We start from the raw sequence: 16,531 nt of genomic DNA, 5'->3' as shown, positions 1-16,531 counted from the left end.
TTGAGAGCCTCGGGAGCGATGTTTACCGATTGCTCCGGATCGACAACGACCTTGGACCAGCACCAATGACCTGACTTGCAATATATTAGTGAGAAACAATTAACAAAATTATTTTAAATGAGGTGGTTCCTCTCCACTCGCCACGGGTTCATACCATTACACCACCCACGCCACTTGGGGAGGCAGCGACAACTAGACGTGACCATTGATAAAGACTCACAACTACTGAAAATCTCATGGCAACAATGGGACTAATATATAGAAGACTGAACACATAACAACATGTTGACAATGATTAGCTGATTTACTGTGGTTTAAAATTTTGTATACCTAAATTATTGACAATCCTTCATTTAATTGGCGATTGCCAGATTCTTATATGATGAATGGCTACATGTCATCACCTTATAATCATATTTATCATTTTGATTGCCCATTGGCAAACTTTATTTACATTTCATTTATCAGTGGTAAGATCTTAGATTGATGATATACCATGGAGAGTATATCAATTTCATTTCTGTTGCCTTCGTCTGAAGCGACTATGTTCCTTTGATTTTAATAAAATTCCTGGGTATAACCCATCCTTTGGGAAAGCTACAATATCTCTCCAAAATATGAAGCGAAATGTGTCCGGGTTCTCAATGTTACATGTCCTCAGATTTCAATTTATTAACCACACATAGGAAATTTCTGTGCAAATACCAATTTTTTAGCCTGGAATTGGTCAACCTTGGTGGTGAAGCATGTATTTATCTAGTACCGGCTAAGCCTGCACTGTTTCATCATGATTGCTTAAGGATACCTGAGCTATTTTGGAAAAAAACTACTTACCAGCCATCTAAGAAAACAGACGAGTACTTCAGATCAGCCAAGGACTGACGAGATATACCAACTAATGTCCCAACCTCATATCACTTGAACACAACTCTTTCACTAACGCAGGGAGAATGTAAATTGGATGACTATTTGCATTACTAAAACAAACAAATCACGAAAAGAGACTTTCTGGATATTATGCTGATGTGAACTTGTAAAGAAAATTCTATTCTCTCGTCTCTTCCAGGAATCAAACAAGGGTCTTCTTGCAATACAAGCAAATATGATAACAATTACACCAAAACATGAAGAATCCCAGGCACTGACAGGCAGAGATATGGAAGATATAGTTGCCTCCCCCACCAAAGATGTGTGCGGATGACCTAATTACATATGTTGATAGAAATCATCATCACCATGCCCCCCCCCCACCTTCAAGTTTATCTACACTCATGGAGACATTAAGTCGCCATGTCAGCCCCTGAGTGAAGTGGTGGTAAGATGCTTTTCTACCACCGTGAAGGTTGCTGACACAATCCAAAGTTCCTACCCAAAAACAATATAGATAAGATATTTTTCCTATTGAGTTTGAGGCAACCACAGATAGATGGCACCTTCATTTCCAACCCAACTCATTAATGGCAGTAAATTTATATCGGTACGTCTACCAACATGTAAAAGAGTTTGAAATCCCAGAAAAAAATATTATTTAAAACCGTTTTTCTATGAAAAAATATGCTTGGCTCAAGAAGTTTAACTCTGACACAATTTTTTTTCCAATTTGTCAAGCCCTGTATTACACCATAGAAGATGTGATATTGTTTCTTTATGACACATACAATAGAAATTAAAGCCCTATTTTTCTAGGAGTATGTTTTTATTTTTTTGTGTTGTATACAACATGAATCACCTAGAGCGACATGTCGTTTATTCACCAATAGGAAAAGCCGTATGACTGTTTTCCTGCACAGCCCAAGAAGCCTCTCAGCAGCGCTTTACACCGGCATGATTGGTCCACTGGTTCTAGAGGAGACAAAAGCACTGTACGTCACACATTGTGCCAATCTTCTCTTCATTTTTGTTGTGTTCTCACAAAAGTTAAATGCTTGAATGGAGATACGCAGATTACAGAACAGCTGATGTGCCATGCTAGGAAAAATTAAATGCATAGTCAAAAAAGTTACGTTTCTGCCAAAGTGAAATGATCCTATTGTTTGTGTGCAGCACAAAAAACCTACTCCTAAGAAAACGTGACTTTGGCAGCCTTCCTTAATTTTAGCAACAGGATAAAAACAAAAAAGTTGCACAGATGATTTAAAAATATACATACAGTACATCAGCAACAATAATAACTAAACAGCACTTATAAGATACATTTGGTCATGCCATGACTTAGGTACTTGAACTCACAAATGGCCATGGTTAACTATAGGCTGATTATAAGCAAAATCAAGTTTGACTAAAGGTGAAAGTTCTGGTACAAATCAAATGACTGCTCATTTTAGAGAAGATTGTGGCAATTTGGGTGATCATTCCCCTCACTTACCTCTTCCAGATAATAGATAGTACCAGCCATCAAATATGCAATCTGAGCTAGAATGTCTTCAACACTAACGTTCTTCAGTGTTTCTTCGATTGACCCAGCTATTTCCGACCTGAACAGAATTCGATCACAGAGAATTAGAATAATAAATTTCAATCACTGGGAAATAATATAAAATTAGCATAATTAGCATAAAACAATAACAGGAAATGTTAATACATAACTCAGATCAGGAAACATTAAAGATAGCAAAATCAAATTTTTTGGACTGATATTTCCATAAATTTGAAGACCCAAGTAATCAAACAAGGAGTCGAGGAACTACTCCCAAAATAATTACCCATGCTAGTGTTTATAGTTTAAAAAAAACTGTTGCAACTCCCAGGGGCACAGCAAAACTTTCCAAAGTCACATAGAGTAGAAAATATTGACGAATGTCTACATAATGATCAATAGAAATCACACTTTACCCAACTATTTGCACAAGTATTACTGTCATAAGAGAGCTGTGGATGAGACAATTACGACAAAGGAGTCACTGGTAAATAACTACCAGTGCAAAGATGGCACAGATGAATGATTGCAGAGGTGAAAGTGTTACAGGTAAATAATCACCACATCAAGTTGGCCTCAAGGTAATTTTAGCCAGGGACATAGATAAGTGGTAGCTATGGTAATGGAGCCACAGGTAACTGATTGTATTGTGTAAAGAAGCAGAGGATACCAACTGCTTAATAAAAAACGTTGACCAAGACAGTTGGCAATCAGCAGCTATCAAAAGAAACACAATGCACACACATTTTGTGATAGCAAAATCATTTTACAGTACTTTTGTACTATTCATGCCAGGCAAATAAACTGCCAGTAATGGCACCAAAAATTTAAATTATAGCAACCTCTTTTTCTGTGTGAAAACTACAATAACCGTATAGTTAGCCGTTGTCTTGTGTTCTAAATCTTGCACTGATGATATGTAAGCAGTGTTTGCCAATATGCATCAAAATTCTATTCTACTCCTCCAAATTTTGTTGAGGAGTGAAAATACTCCGTCAAGTTTTTTATATATATATACACACACACACACACATATATATATATATATAGGTAATTTTTTTTAATAGAATTACTTCTGACACAAGGGGTAAAACCCCCGCTTTCCATAAAAATACTCTAAAATTTTGGAGAGAGGTGTAAAATTACTCTTCAAAATTTCACTTCTATTCGAGTTTCGAATAACACTGCATGTAGATTTCCAACTGGCATTCTGCAGAACCATAGGGGTTTGCGAGAGCTTTTCTGTGGTATTAAGTAACTAAAAGCTATAAAATTTTTAATTACACAGAAATAAAAATATTAATAATGGAAAAATGTTCATGTTTATTTGAATTCCACGGACCAGTCTTGTAACCATTAAGGGTCCTAACAATCAAACTAAATCATTGGAAACACTTGACGTACAGTTCAGTTGGCCCATTTTCTCGCATCACTGGTGATGGTGTCTCAAAATATATAAATAGATGTTAATTTTGAAATGAAGCAAACTATCATATTCAAAACATCATTTCAAATATTAGATCATCGAAGAAGATACACAAATATAAGGAATATCATTATATCAGTTTCAGACTCTCTTCAGAAATATTGTTATAGAGGGCTTTATTGTAGCATCAGGAGGAGTTTGACATTAGACTATAGGCAATTCTAAACAAAATTTGGAAAAATATCATTGAAGCGGGATTTGTTGCATCAAGTATCGTTTTAGTGAATTTTCGCTGTACTACAGTTGCACTAATAAAAGCCATATGAAAAAAAAACATTATACTGTAAAATCTCCCAACAATAGCCATTAACGGGGCCATGAAAATGTGGTTGCTATTGGGAGGTGGCCGTTATTGGGAGAGGTAGTTTTATTTCCAGAAAAAAAACAACTAAAATTTGCGATGTATGTACATAGCATGTGAAATAATAATCCATTACAATATATAATTGATTATATTAAAATATATGATTATATTTTTATAATATTATAATAATTTATTAATCTATCTACAACACTATTGTGACATACTGAAATTCAGGCTTGCAGTGCTCAGGTAGAACGCAACAAGCTAGAAAAACTGATATGGACCAAGACGGTGCACCAGAAACCTCTAATTTGTTCTAATTGGACCTTTAACTAAACCAGTGTTTCCCAAAGGGGGCGATAGAATCCAAGGGGTGGTAGAAGCTATGGGCTCAGTATAGGATCTTATGGGTTAGCTTGAGTTGGGTTGATGAGAAAAAAAAATGTTGAAGAAGGGGCACGATGGAACAAAAAGTTTTGGAAGTGTGGTTTAATGAGTGTTGGCTTTTCTTAACCAGACCTTTCAAGATCATTCCTGAATCCAATCCAATAGCTGAAGACATAGGTGCTGACATACATTCTTGTTTAAAAAAAAATTGACACATCCCTCTCAAAAAATTAATATCCTTTATATTTCTATTCCTATTTGTGGGTACAATTTCTCTTGGATATAACCATCCTTTGGACTACGGAGTGCCGTGAACTTGCACATCCCACTAGTCATTAAGAGTGCTGACAACAGGTCTCTTCTGTTGTCTCCTATGTTATCTCTTCAAGATTTTTTCCTCTGCACTGCCTTCAATATGCCAATCTAGCATTTGTACCCAAGGAAAGAAAGCATACATAATCTTTCCCTTCCCCCCCCCCCCATAAAGTTCAGGGAGCGGAAAAAACTCACTTTAAAATTATTTTTCTCATAGTGATATGCATATTTTTTCCCCCAACTCCATGTCCAAAGTGGGCGTTATTCTGAGATTTCTTGTAATGTTAAGCCTATGGGACGCATTCTGTTCCAACAAAATGTGGCCATTGTTCGGAGATTACCATTGTTCAGAGGCGGCCATTAGAAGAGGCTTTACTGTATTACCATACTTTGGAAATTCATAAAAAAATATTTACTTCTTGCTCTCATCACCAGCCAAATACAAAGCCAACATCCTCACACCATTCAGAGGCGGAGGAGACGAGGAAGTCAACTCGTTCACAACAACTCCATACTTCCTTTGAGCAATATATGCTCTATACATGTAGGTATCCTTCTCCAGCGACTGCCTTGGATCACTGAACTGTTGAGAAAGTACATGTATTAGACAAAGCATATATAGTAATTTGGAAAGATTGCAAGGGGGGAAAAACAGAACAATCAGAATATTGGATAAATCCGTCTTTGAAAAGAAAAAATAAAATCAACTATAAATATCAAGATTCAAATGTAATAAAATAACGAAACTAAAGATATATTTATAACTGATTTGCCAGAGCAGTGGTTTTCAAAGTGTATGCTCAGCTCCTAGGGGCATCGCCAACCTTTGTCCAGGGACGTCATGGCATGCTGGAGATATTGATGTGTTCCTATTCTCAGTGCTTTGAAGCGGTTCTTTTATGGGTGCAATCTAGCCTAATTACCTAATGGGCTATTCTGGGGAGCTGAATTATGACTAGAATAAGGTTAAAAAAGTTTGAGAAGCACTGCGCTAGAGAATCGATTAATATGAGCTCGAACTTGTCGAGCTCTATAATCACAGTCGATAATCACAGTATCAGTCATCCAGCGTCGCAACTACGTACTAGATCAGGCAGGGCAAGTTTACATTTTGGCATCCCCTGTAATACCAAATTAATGATTAAATTCCCTTCCAATCTCTTGGATTGGAAAGAAAGGAACAGCTATAGTATAAACCACAGATTCCCTAAGCGATTTGTTTCAGATGGTCCAACGTTAAGTCGCCAAGGGAAACATATATATAACGACACAGTTTCCTCTCTTGATTTTTAGAAAGTTCTATACAAACATATGTGCAAGTGGCAATATTTCCACAGGGTTTCCAAACAGTTTTCTTCATTCACCCGCATCTTCCGTAATATTTTTATTATTATGCTTGTTGGTTACTGTTTTCTATGCTGGAATTTTTTTGTTTTTGGTGTACATAGCATCAGTTATGGTGTTGGCGACTTGTCTGGTGTCAGATATATGTTTGGCACCAAAAGAAAAAGTCGCCAAAAAACTGCCAACTGCAAATTATATTATAGCTGTTGAGAAAGAATTGAATCAATTATTATGAAACATATCCCACAAACCCTTGAGCAAGGGTGCTTAGCATTTAGAAGAATGTGAACAAATTCATTGGTTTGGAAATCCTGTCGTGAGCCACTGCACCATTCACTCCCTACTAGTGATTTAGAGCAGTGTAAATGAATTACCTTTTGGGTTAGATAATAAAATTGAACGATTGACGTAGTTGAACCCCTGATATTTTGGGTTCAACTACATCAGTCTTTCAATTGTATTATCTAGAGCAGTGTTGCAGATAACTCACATTATCTGGAACTGTGCCGCAAGTAACTTAAGTGATGTGAAACTGCACCAAGGGCGGTTTAACCAGTCATCTGGCCAACTAATTTCCTTTCATACTACCATGACAGAATAACAGGTCATGGCCAGATGCCTGCTTAAGAGCATCCCTTAATATGATACATAGCCACTGTGGTGGTCGAGTGATCATAATGACGGACTCGCATTGTGAGGTCCCGGGTTCAAACCCCCACCCCCCATCACCACAGTGGTGGACGGCGAAAGTTGGTTTTCTGTGGTTTCCAACTTCAAAGCGCGAATGTGAGCGAATCTCCCCTTTAAAAAGTCTCGCCACAGAGAGCAACAGACCTACAAATAGCACAAAGTTAATTCAGTTATAACACATCACTCACTTCACTTCTGAAATATAGATGGCAGCACTGAAAAATCAAACACAACACTACATACACGCACAATTCACTAGGTAGTAAATCGCCAATAGATGGTGATAGATCTGAGTTGTGCTTGGTTAGAAAGAAAGAAGATAGATATGATACATGGCTCATTTACAGATCCCTTCAGTAACCCACACCATTCCAAATAACTCAAATGGCCTGCGGCACATTTACAGGTCCCTTAAGTGGATTTCCCCCACAGTTGCAGAGCACTTAAGTGATCTGGAAATATGCTGCAGGCCACTCAAGTGCTCTGAAACAGTGTCACGGGTTACTCAAGTGACCTGTAAATACTTAGCCACTTAAGTGATATGGGAATGTGCTGTGGGCCACTTATGTGATGTGAAACTGTACTGCGGGTCAGTAAAGTGATCTGTAAATGCACTGCCAGTCCTTTAAGTCATCTGGAAATGTGCCACTAAGATAATTCTTGCAAAATTAGGTTTGAGGTCGCTGGCCTCATTATAGATGATGACTTCGAGGTTCGCGGGTCGAGTTTGTATTCTCTCGAGAGGTCATCGGACCATTTTTTGAGAGCCATTACCTAGCCACACGAATATGTCTTGGCCAAATCCATGGCGTTATAAAATGTTAGCGGACCCGGTGCTGCGGGTCTAATAATAACAAGTTTAAATTAGGAATTATAAAAAGTGTAACGAACCTTGGCTTTTTGAGCTTCATTGATGCAATGCTGGTAATTCCCGATGTAATATGAATTCTTGATCTCGAACAAAATATCACCAGCGGTCTGTAGGACAGCCATGATTGTTGTGATGACGTTTATGTAACGAGTTCAAGTTGTTGGGACAAAAGACGCTCTCCGAATGGATGTCGTCCGCCACAAATTCTGGTCTAATATTTCCCCTTAATTAATCGATAATAAATTTTTATTTAAAAACTACATATATTATGGTATTTATTCCTGAAAATATTACCATAAGTTAATTATTCATCTACAAATTTTATTTTCATATAATTTTTTTTTTAATCTTAATATTAGAATTGTTCGATTTGCGAATGGCAACAGTTTGTCGGAAGTCGTCTGCTAACGATGTTTGTTGACAAACAATGATGCCAAAAGGTTCGATTGTTTGACTGTAATTATTTTATATTAATTATCATTAATATTATTGTTACTGATATGTAAATTGATTTTCTTGATTTGATTATATTGTCATTTATCGGCATTGATTATATTGATATTATTTTATATTTTAATTGATATTGTTTTTTGTTATCGATATATTTGATTATACATTGTAAGTGATATACATTTGATTGTATATTTTGATTAATATATTTGATTATACATTGTAATTGATATACATTTGATTGTATATTTTGATTAATATATTTGATTATACATTGTAATTGATATACATTTGATTGTATATTTTGATTAATATATTTGATTATATACTGTAATTGATATACATTTGATTGTATATTTTGATTAATATATTTGATTATATATTGTAATTGATATACATTTGATTGTATATTTTGATTAATATATTTGATTATATATTGCAATTGATATATATTTAATTGTATATTGTAATTGATATCATGGATTATATTGTTATTGATAATTATTATTTTATATATTATATTATATTATATTATTTCAGTAGAATCCTGCTAATCCAAAAACCTGCTGAATGGCGATTTAAAAAAAAAAGATGAAGTGCATGAGAAAATTGAAGAATCAACAATAGGGAAAAAACTCGCATGAATTCTGCATTGTAACATTCTACATAGGGACAATGAATATAAATGCCTCATAATGATGAATTACAGTTGTCTCGAAAAAAATTTCCATTTTCATTTGAAGGAGCGACAACTTCTAGCGGACGATGCAGTTCATAGTCATCGCGTCTGAGAAACGTGATGCCTGCAGGGGTTGCGTTATCATTCTACTCCACATATGGTAGGGCAGTTTCAAAACTTATCTCAGCTTCTGGATGAATCTTTGATGGTGGAGAGACGTGATCTAACCCACACAGTGGATTTCAAACTTTTGCCATCCGTGGCTCCCTTGCTATGGCAATGTTTATCTGCAACGCCTCCAGAATTGTCTAATAAAGAACCAATCATTAATATTCGCAGCTGACTGTGACACCCTTGATGAAAGTTTGCAACAACTCTAGGCGACAGGACACACACTTTCAGAACCACTTATCTAACCCATTGCTTGATGACGAGGCATTGCCAGTTGAAACTTCTGAGACGATTTCTGCATCCGTGAAAATTTGATATCTGTTAAGGCCCGTTCATATGTGTTAAGTGATTAAGTAGTCAATTAAATTTTAAGTTATCAAGTACTTTAAAATGTATGTAGACGATAAGAACCATTTACATGGGTTTAGTTGGTAAGTGATTAAGTAATTTAGTGAAATGAAGATGATTGTATTTCAGCCACCTCGTTGGGAATTTTTCCTGTTGTGGCGTTGTATTTTTTCGGTTAAGCAGACCTATGCGCCAATAGGCATGGTCTGTCACTCTTGCAGGGGTATTTTGATCTCAAGCGTAAACCTGTTTATGCTGCATTGTCTCCTGTCGTTTAGCTAGAATTCCACTGAAATATACGATGGCGCAGTGGCCAGAGGACACAAGCTTCAAGTTGGTTGAAGAATATTTTCGCCATGAATGTTTGTTGAACTGTAGAAATGTTGGAAATAGTGGAAGCTATGGAATAATGGTCGACGTGCTGCCAGGAGTTGAAAAAAATTGAAGATTCAAAAATATATCTGTGTGGAGGATTTATTATATATTAAAAACTGGACGGGTTTGGAATATTTCTCTCATCCAAAACGAATTTGCTGCCATCTATTAATAAAAATGCATAATCAAGTATTTAACATTAATACAGTATCGGCATTAAATTAAAAATAAATAAAATCAAGTAATTTTTATGTTTAACTAGCTATAATACCCAGCGCTGCACAGGTTTTCTTCAATTACTGGGGAGGATTGAAAAAGTGACAAACTATTATACATATACTGGCAGGATTAAAGAAGTGAAAAACCATTGTAGAGGCATATACATGGCTGAAACACATTGCTAGAGAGCCACGGTAACCAAAGTAAACATTCCAAAAGTGATTATTGAGTCCTAGAAACCATTGTTGCCCGACAGTTTTTCGCCAGTTTCACGCATTTGCCCTGCTCTGACAAACTTTTAAAGTAGCCCAGCGGTTCTCAACCAGTGATCGAGGATAATAAAATAAATTGATAAATTTTATAAACAAACAAAAAAAGAAGCCTAAATGGTACCGCCATATATAATAATATACTAAACAGGGCTCCGCCATAGAAATTATACACTGAAAAAGGCTCAGCAAGTCAGAAAATTTTGAGAACTGCTGAAGTAGCCTATCGTTCAATCTGAGGATGTATTCCCGTATATGTAAAATTTGACAATGATCGATCTAAAATTGTAGATTTGTATAAAGAACACAGACAGAAAATCAATTTCATATATATAGATGAACCCTTAGAATTTCTTACAAACGCCAAGAATCTTCTCCCATAATCTTTTCGGCTTTATCTCTTTGTTAACTTCCATTACAATATATGGCTCTGATCACAATATTCGTAAATGCTACCAGATCATCTTCATCCATTGTTTCAGAAGCTATGAGTTTTTTAAAAAAAAAAACCCTCTCTGAATGCCAGATATGTAAGAAATTATTACTATTATTTTCCCGCGTGTTGCGTCTTTCTCTCCGTCCATTGATTTCAGTAGACTGAAGTGAGCATGTGCTAGTTGCTCTTGGCCTCCATAAAAATTATCCAATAAGCGTCACATAATTACATAATCACTCATCATGTGGACACTTTTTGAATAATCATTAACACTTAAACTTAGTTAACTACTTAATCACTTAATGCGTGTGAACGGGCTTTTATAGTCTAATGATAACATTTCACCCACATATTTTTTACCTCTGTTTCCTCACAACCAGGGATTTTTTTCAAAAGCTAGAGGATTTTGTTGGACTCCTTTGTTGTTTCTTAATTATCAAAAGCAAGTCCTGGTCACAACTTTTGCAACGTTCCCATCATGTAGGCTTCTGCCGGCCAGTAAATAGCATTTTTCAATGAATTTTTTTTTAATTTTTTGGAGAACGGAAAAGAATTTTCATCTCAAATGCGATATCGAAGCAACATTTTTATATGCCTGTTTGATGTTTTGTATCACCCCTTGGCTGAAGCAAAAAAAAAAAAATCACTTTAATTTCCCCACAATTGTTTTGGTCATTGCTAAACGGAATTATCTGGTCCGTAACTCTTATCCCACCCTTAGAGATACTCTATTATTACAATTTTAAAAAAGCGTTGTTTAAAAAGAAACCCCAGTAAAATCTGAACAGGTCCTAGTCCCAATTAGTTTAGATTAGCGGGGTTCCACCGTATTTTATATTGTAATTGATATGTATATTTTTGTTATTGATGTATTTGATCATATTAGCTGTTGCCCGCATGGATTTGGTAATCTGAAAATTGTTCCTAATGATTCCTCTCCATATAACATTTGAACCCGCCTCCTTCCCTGATTCCCTTGGGGGATGAATTTTGTCTTGTTTTTTTTTTTAATATTATAAAAAATAATATTGACCAAATTCGTATTTATAGCTCCAGCGATTTCAGCTCAGCAATGGTTGCCCCATATAACCGTTGAATCCTATTTATGACCTCAATAAGAACCCCTTAGAGGTTGAATTCTGAAAAATCCCTTCATAGTCTCTATATTACAAAATAAAAATACTGATCAAATACTGGTGGTCGAGTGGTTATAGTGACGGACTCGCGATGCGAGGATCCGGGTTCGAACCCCACAGTGGTGGTCGACTGAAGTTGGTTTTCAGTGGTTCCCAACTTCAAGGCGCAAATACGAGCCGATCTCCCCGTTAAAAAGTCTCACCACAGAGAGCAACAGTCCTACAACGATAAATCATTCAATCATAACACTTCACTCATAGTTAGAAAAACTAGTGGGAGATGGCAGCACTTCACATAACAAGCATTACAGAGAAACAAAAAAAAACTTCACGTCAGGTTTCACTATACGTACACGCACATTCCCGCATGTACCAATTCGTTGGGGGTTCCGCGGGGTGCATGTGTGGTGTAGTAGTAGTAGGTAGGGCCTCCAAAAAATGGCTCGGGGATCCATGATGTTCTTAAGTCAGCCACCTCGTTGGGCAATTTGCCTGTTGTGGCGTTGTATTTGTATTAGTTTCAGCTCAGCATGATCTCTCGCTCTATACAACCTTTCAACTCCATTATGAGCTCCTCTCCTTTTAGGAGTAAAATTTTGAAAAATCCCTTCTTAGTGATTCCTTACATCATGAAATAAACTATTGACAAAATTTTATATTTATAGCTTCAGCTGTTTTGGATTGCAATTATGAACCAGCCAGTTGTTAAAATCTTCATATGGGGCCATTCAAGTATTACGTAAGAAGATTTTCAACCATTTTAGACCCCCCCCCCCCCCCCCCGTCGGCAAAACTTCGTCAGCAGCTTATAATATTTCATATCTTCAAAAAGGGGTGGTTGATGACGTAAGCAGCCTTCAACCCCCCCCCCCCTCCCCATCGATGCTGAAGTAATACTTGAATGACCTCTATGGATAAGTGGAGAGTGACGTCATCCTTTCATAAGTCGCCATCTGGTGGCAGCATCAGCAGTTGAGCTTGGTCTGAGTCAGGTCCGGCCGTCCATGTACAGTCCCTTACAGTGCATACGAGCTCCAAGGAAAGAGATTCATTGCCTGTGTAGTCTAGTGCATTCACCCGTAAAGTGAAAGGACATGGGTTCGATTCCCCGCAAAGGCAGTTGAGTTTTCTTTCTTTCCAAAAATTTATCTTCGCAACAGCCAGTTGTTAAAACCTTCGTACAGGACATGTTATTTTACATGTATATGTTAGTGCAAAAGCTAGAAATGCGGCTAATTTTCAATGGAGCGGCCACTTCGTGAATTGGCCGAAGTCCAAATTGTAGAAATGATTCAGACTTAGGCTGGCCATTTCGAGATCCCTTGACAAAGCTCAATGTGCTGATGTAAGACGGTGACTCGGTAGGAGCCAAATCAATTTTTTTTAATTGCCAACATGTGATTCATGTCTATAAATAGCAGCTGTATTGGATTAGCTCCAATATGTGACGAAAGAAAAAAAAGAGAAATTTGAGAGAAAAACTATAATTATTTTTCTATAAACATATAGCTTTTTTTCTGCCAAATTTTGGAGAATAAAATTATTACAGCATTGTAACTGTGGTATGATTATGGGTTGTCATAACTAATGTAGACATAATTATCATGAAAAAATACGCCAACTTGACGATGATCCTGAATCATGTCTTTTGTTATCAGACTTTGACCAGGGAGCACCAACCACTTTGTGAACTGGCTGGGCGATGTTTGAATTTTGGACATTGATCGGGTCAATATTAAACTAAATTAGCCTATTCGCGAAATGGCGGCCCCATTGCGAATTGGCTAATTTTGGGCTTTGGCAATTTGCAATTGATATAATTATGCTGTTATTGATATTATTTAATGATTGATTGATTACTCATTGAAAAATTTTATTTTCAGATAATTTTTTTTAATCACGAATAATATCCGAATTATTTGAATTGCAAATGGCAAGTCTGAATTCATTTGCTCACAATGTTTATTGACGACAAATGATTATCAATGTGTTTGATTGAATGATGGTCAGAAGACTACACTTTGATTGGTTGTTCAATGCAAAGAAAATAAAACCGAGAGCTTCGGAAGTTCTGACGTGTCATTTAAATCAGAGGAATTTCCCTCATTGGACATCTTACTTTGTGAGATACAAGGACGTCCAGAACGATCAATTCGGAAAATCTCACTTCAACTGGGACGCAGTCGGTGATGGGAAAGCAAACTACCACATTCTCAGGACTGGCTGTTTTCCTTTCATCAAATACCACTGCACTAGAAGAGCAGCTGAAAACCTCGAGCTGGAAGATAAATTCTTTCGAGCTCTCAAAATCATCAACCTTGGTAAGTCCGCATATCATTTGCATCAGCGATTATTTTTCTTATTTACCTACAGTATAGGGGTTGTTAATGTATGGGTCACGACTCAGATTTGGATCAAAAGGCTTCCCAGCTGGGTCATTCAAATTCACTTACAGCAAGGAGCTCTGGAGTTTGTGGGTCCCGGCCCAACTTGATACACAGGGATATGAGAGATGGGTCATACAAATATTTCACTTACAGTCAAGAATTCTTGAGCTATGGGTCATGACCCAAACTTGTTTGTCAGGGGCTTCTACCATCAGTTGTACAAATCCACTTACAGTCAGGAATTCTAGAGCTATGGGTCATGATCGAAACTTGATTCACAGAGGTGTGCAAGATGGGTCATACGAATCTACTGGTCACCACCTAAACTTGATTTGTGGAGCTTCCAAGATTGGTTGCAAGAATTCACTTAAAGCTTGACTCAACAAGTCAAATGATGCCTATATGTTTTAATTGTTTGATCAAACGGTCAGAAGACAACGTTTTGATTCGTTGTTTAGGGCAAAGAGAATAAAATCGAAAGCTTCAGAAGTTCTGAAGTCATTTGAATTGAAGGAATTTCCTTCATTGGATATCTTACTTCGCTAGATACAAGGATGTTCAGAATATCTCACTTTAACTGGGACGTCGCTGGTGATGGTAAAGCTAATTACCACATTCTCAGGCCTGGTTTTCCTTTCATCAAATACCACTGAACTTGAAGAGCTGCATAGGCGGAGATAGACTTGGAAGTCTGGGGAAGCATGATGTCAATTCATATATAAATTAGATCAGTCAACTCCACCTTTGACGATGAGGGGGACCACGCCCCCCCCTATCTCTGCCCATACAGAGCTGTTAAAAACCTCGAGCTGAAAGATAAATTTCTTTGAGCTCTCAAACTCATTGGCCTTAGTAAGGAACAGTTACGGATATATACTTTTTTTACATCAGTTTTTTTTTATGAACTAAACCTAGGGCAATGATAAGTGGGACCCACCTTGTGAAAAGCGTAAAATAATCTGGAAAAAACTATTTATATATAAACAATGAAAAAATACACAAAACCTAGATTATGGCATGATGTATAATATATTTCATAGGCAGTTTATACAAGCTCTTTACTGATTCCTAGTACATAGGCAAAGATACGGGATAACCCCCCCTCCCCCCAAATCAAAGATGAGTGTACAGGTAACCTACACAAAAACAGAGTGGTCTCAAAATAACTTTGACAATATACGAGAACCCTAGTCGCTGCAAAAATAGACACATGCGAATAGAATTAGAGATAGGTGGTTCAGAGTAAGCACTCGAGAATGAGGAGAAAAACAGTACTCAATTTTTTGACCACCCTGTATATATGTATTGACAACATTGTCTCCTGCCCCCCTCCCCCCAAGACGTTTGTGTCTATCTCTGCCTATGTTCTAGGAGTATGCAACTCTATCGAGCATTTCTAGGTAATACATAAGTGTTGTATGTACATCTAAGCATTTCTTGGCAGACACATTTTGCTTTAATTATCCTTAAGCCTCATTGTTTTCAAAGCAGAATGTGCCAAAAGCTGCAACATACGTCACAGAACAATTAACGCTACTACAGAACAACCTGGAAGAAAAAGCACAAAAAAAAACCACTGTTACATGTATGGGGATTTTTACTGCAGAACATTTCCAGTCAGGAGGGCTCGTTGCAAAACAGTGCTAAACATTCTGCTTTGGGGGTGTTTTCTCTTAATCTCGTGTAAGCCCCTCCCCTTAGATTTCAATGCATGTATAAGCCTATCCCTCCACTTTTTTGACAGACATACCATATCTGATAGTAATTTCTTGACAGGCAAAAGAAATTCTTTCACTATTTTTGTATACAGTAAAACCCTTCTTAACGGTCGCCCCCACCTTTTTTGTGGCCAAATAATAATTTCCCCTTGTACAATAAAAGTTTTCATTTCAAACGCCTGATTAAAGGTCACCTCTCACTGACAAATATTTTTTTGTCTCGTTGATGTCTGCAAAAGAGGTTTTTACTGTACATAATTCAATAAATGAGAAAATTCTCTCGCATCAACGCTTTCTTTGATAATTAGTAATGGTTTATTAATAAGACTAATATTTCATAGATGCTTTTTCTTTTACTTATTCAGGTATTCCAACCCTGGCATATGGCGTTGCAGCGATATTCCTAATCAAATTTGAAGAAATCGTTGAAACACCAACCGGAAAAGTCAAGATATATTTTCTCAATAAAGAAGACGTAGGTGCTATGTTTTAGGAAATTTAACATTTCAATAAATGACCCTTGAAAATCA

General features: G+C 36.8%; 2 protein-coding genes across 6 annotated transcripts in view; one reads left to right on the top strand and one right to left on the bottom strand.

Annotated features, from left to right (window-relative positions):
• Positions 1–7,989, bottom strand: part of epsilonCOP (coatomer subunit epsilon) — a 28,340-nt gene extending 20,351 nt beyond the window's left edge. Inside the window, exons 1-3 of the mRNA XM_089232209.1 lie at positions 7,834–7,989; positions 5,325–5,491; positions 2,366–2,474 (exon numbers count right to left, since the gene is read on the bottom strand). Coding sequence (XP_089088335.1) covers positions 2,366–2,474; positions 5,325–5,491; positions 7,834–7,935 — 378 coding nt within the window. The 5' untranslated portion in view covers positions 7,936–7,989. The remainder of the gene's footprint in view (positions 1–2,365; positions 2,475–5,324; positions 5,492–7,833) is intronic.
• A 195-nt stretch (positions 7,990–8,184) lies between these two features.
• On the top strand, positions 8,185–16,531 carry LOC149085795 (uncharacterized protein C15orf61 homolog). 5 transcript variants are annotated; one of them, XM_089232206.1, is made up of 4 exons: positions 8,206–8,253; positions 8,804–9,102; positions 13,780–14,217; positions 16,367–16,531. In XM_089232206.1, exons 3-4 carry the CDS (start codon positions 13,896–13,898, stop codon positions 16,492–16,494), a joined length of 450 nt encoding a protein of 149 aa, XP_089088332.1. In that variant the 5' UTR covers positions 8,206–8,253; positions 8,804–9,102; positions 13,780–13,895; the 3' UTR covers positions 16,495–16,531. The 5 variants fall into 5 exon arrangements, with proteins under 5 accessions (XP_089088329.1, XP_089088331.1, XP_089088332.1 ...); XM_089232207.1 differs by having other exon boundaries at positions 8,213–8,253; positions 8,807–9,102; XM_089232203.1 differs by lacking the exon at positions 8,804–9,102 and having other exon boundaries at positions 8,185–8,253.

This window comes from Pholcus phalangioides, unplaced genomic scaffold, assembly GCF_987345545.1.
Source record: "Pholcus phalangioides strain wild (caught in Gottingen) unplaced genomic scaffold, Ppha-v1.0 ptg000005l_1, whole genome shotgun sequence".
Lineage (NCBI taxonomy): Eukaryota > Metazoa > Arthropoda > Arachnida > Araneae > Pholcidae > Pholcus > Pholcus phalangioides.
This window is presented reverse-complemented; position numbering and strand designations above follow the sequence as displayed.

Coding starts and splice junctions, on each gene's coding strand:
- LOC149085795 (XM_089232203.1), top strand. CDS start 13,896: ATGATGGTCAGAAGACTACACTTTGATTGGTTGTTCAATGCAAAGAAA. Junction 14,218..16,366: donor TCTCAAAATCATCAACCTTG/GTAAGTCCGCAT, acceptor TTACTTATTCAG/GTATTCCAACCCTGGCATAT.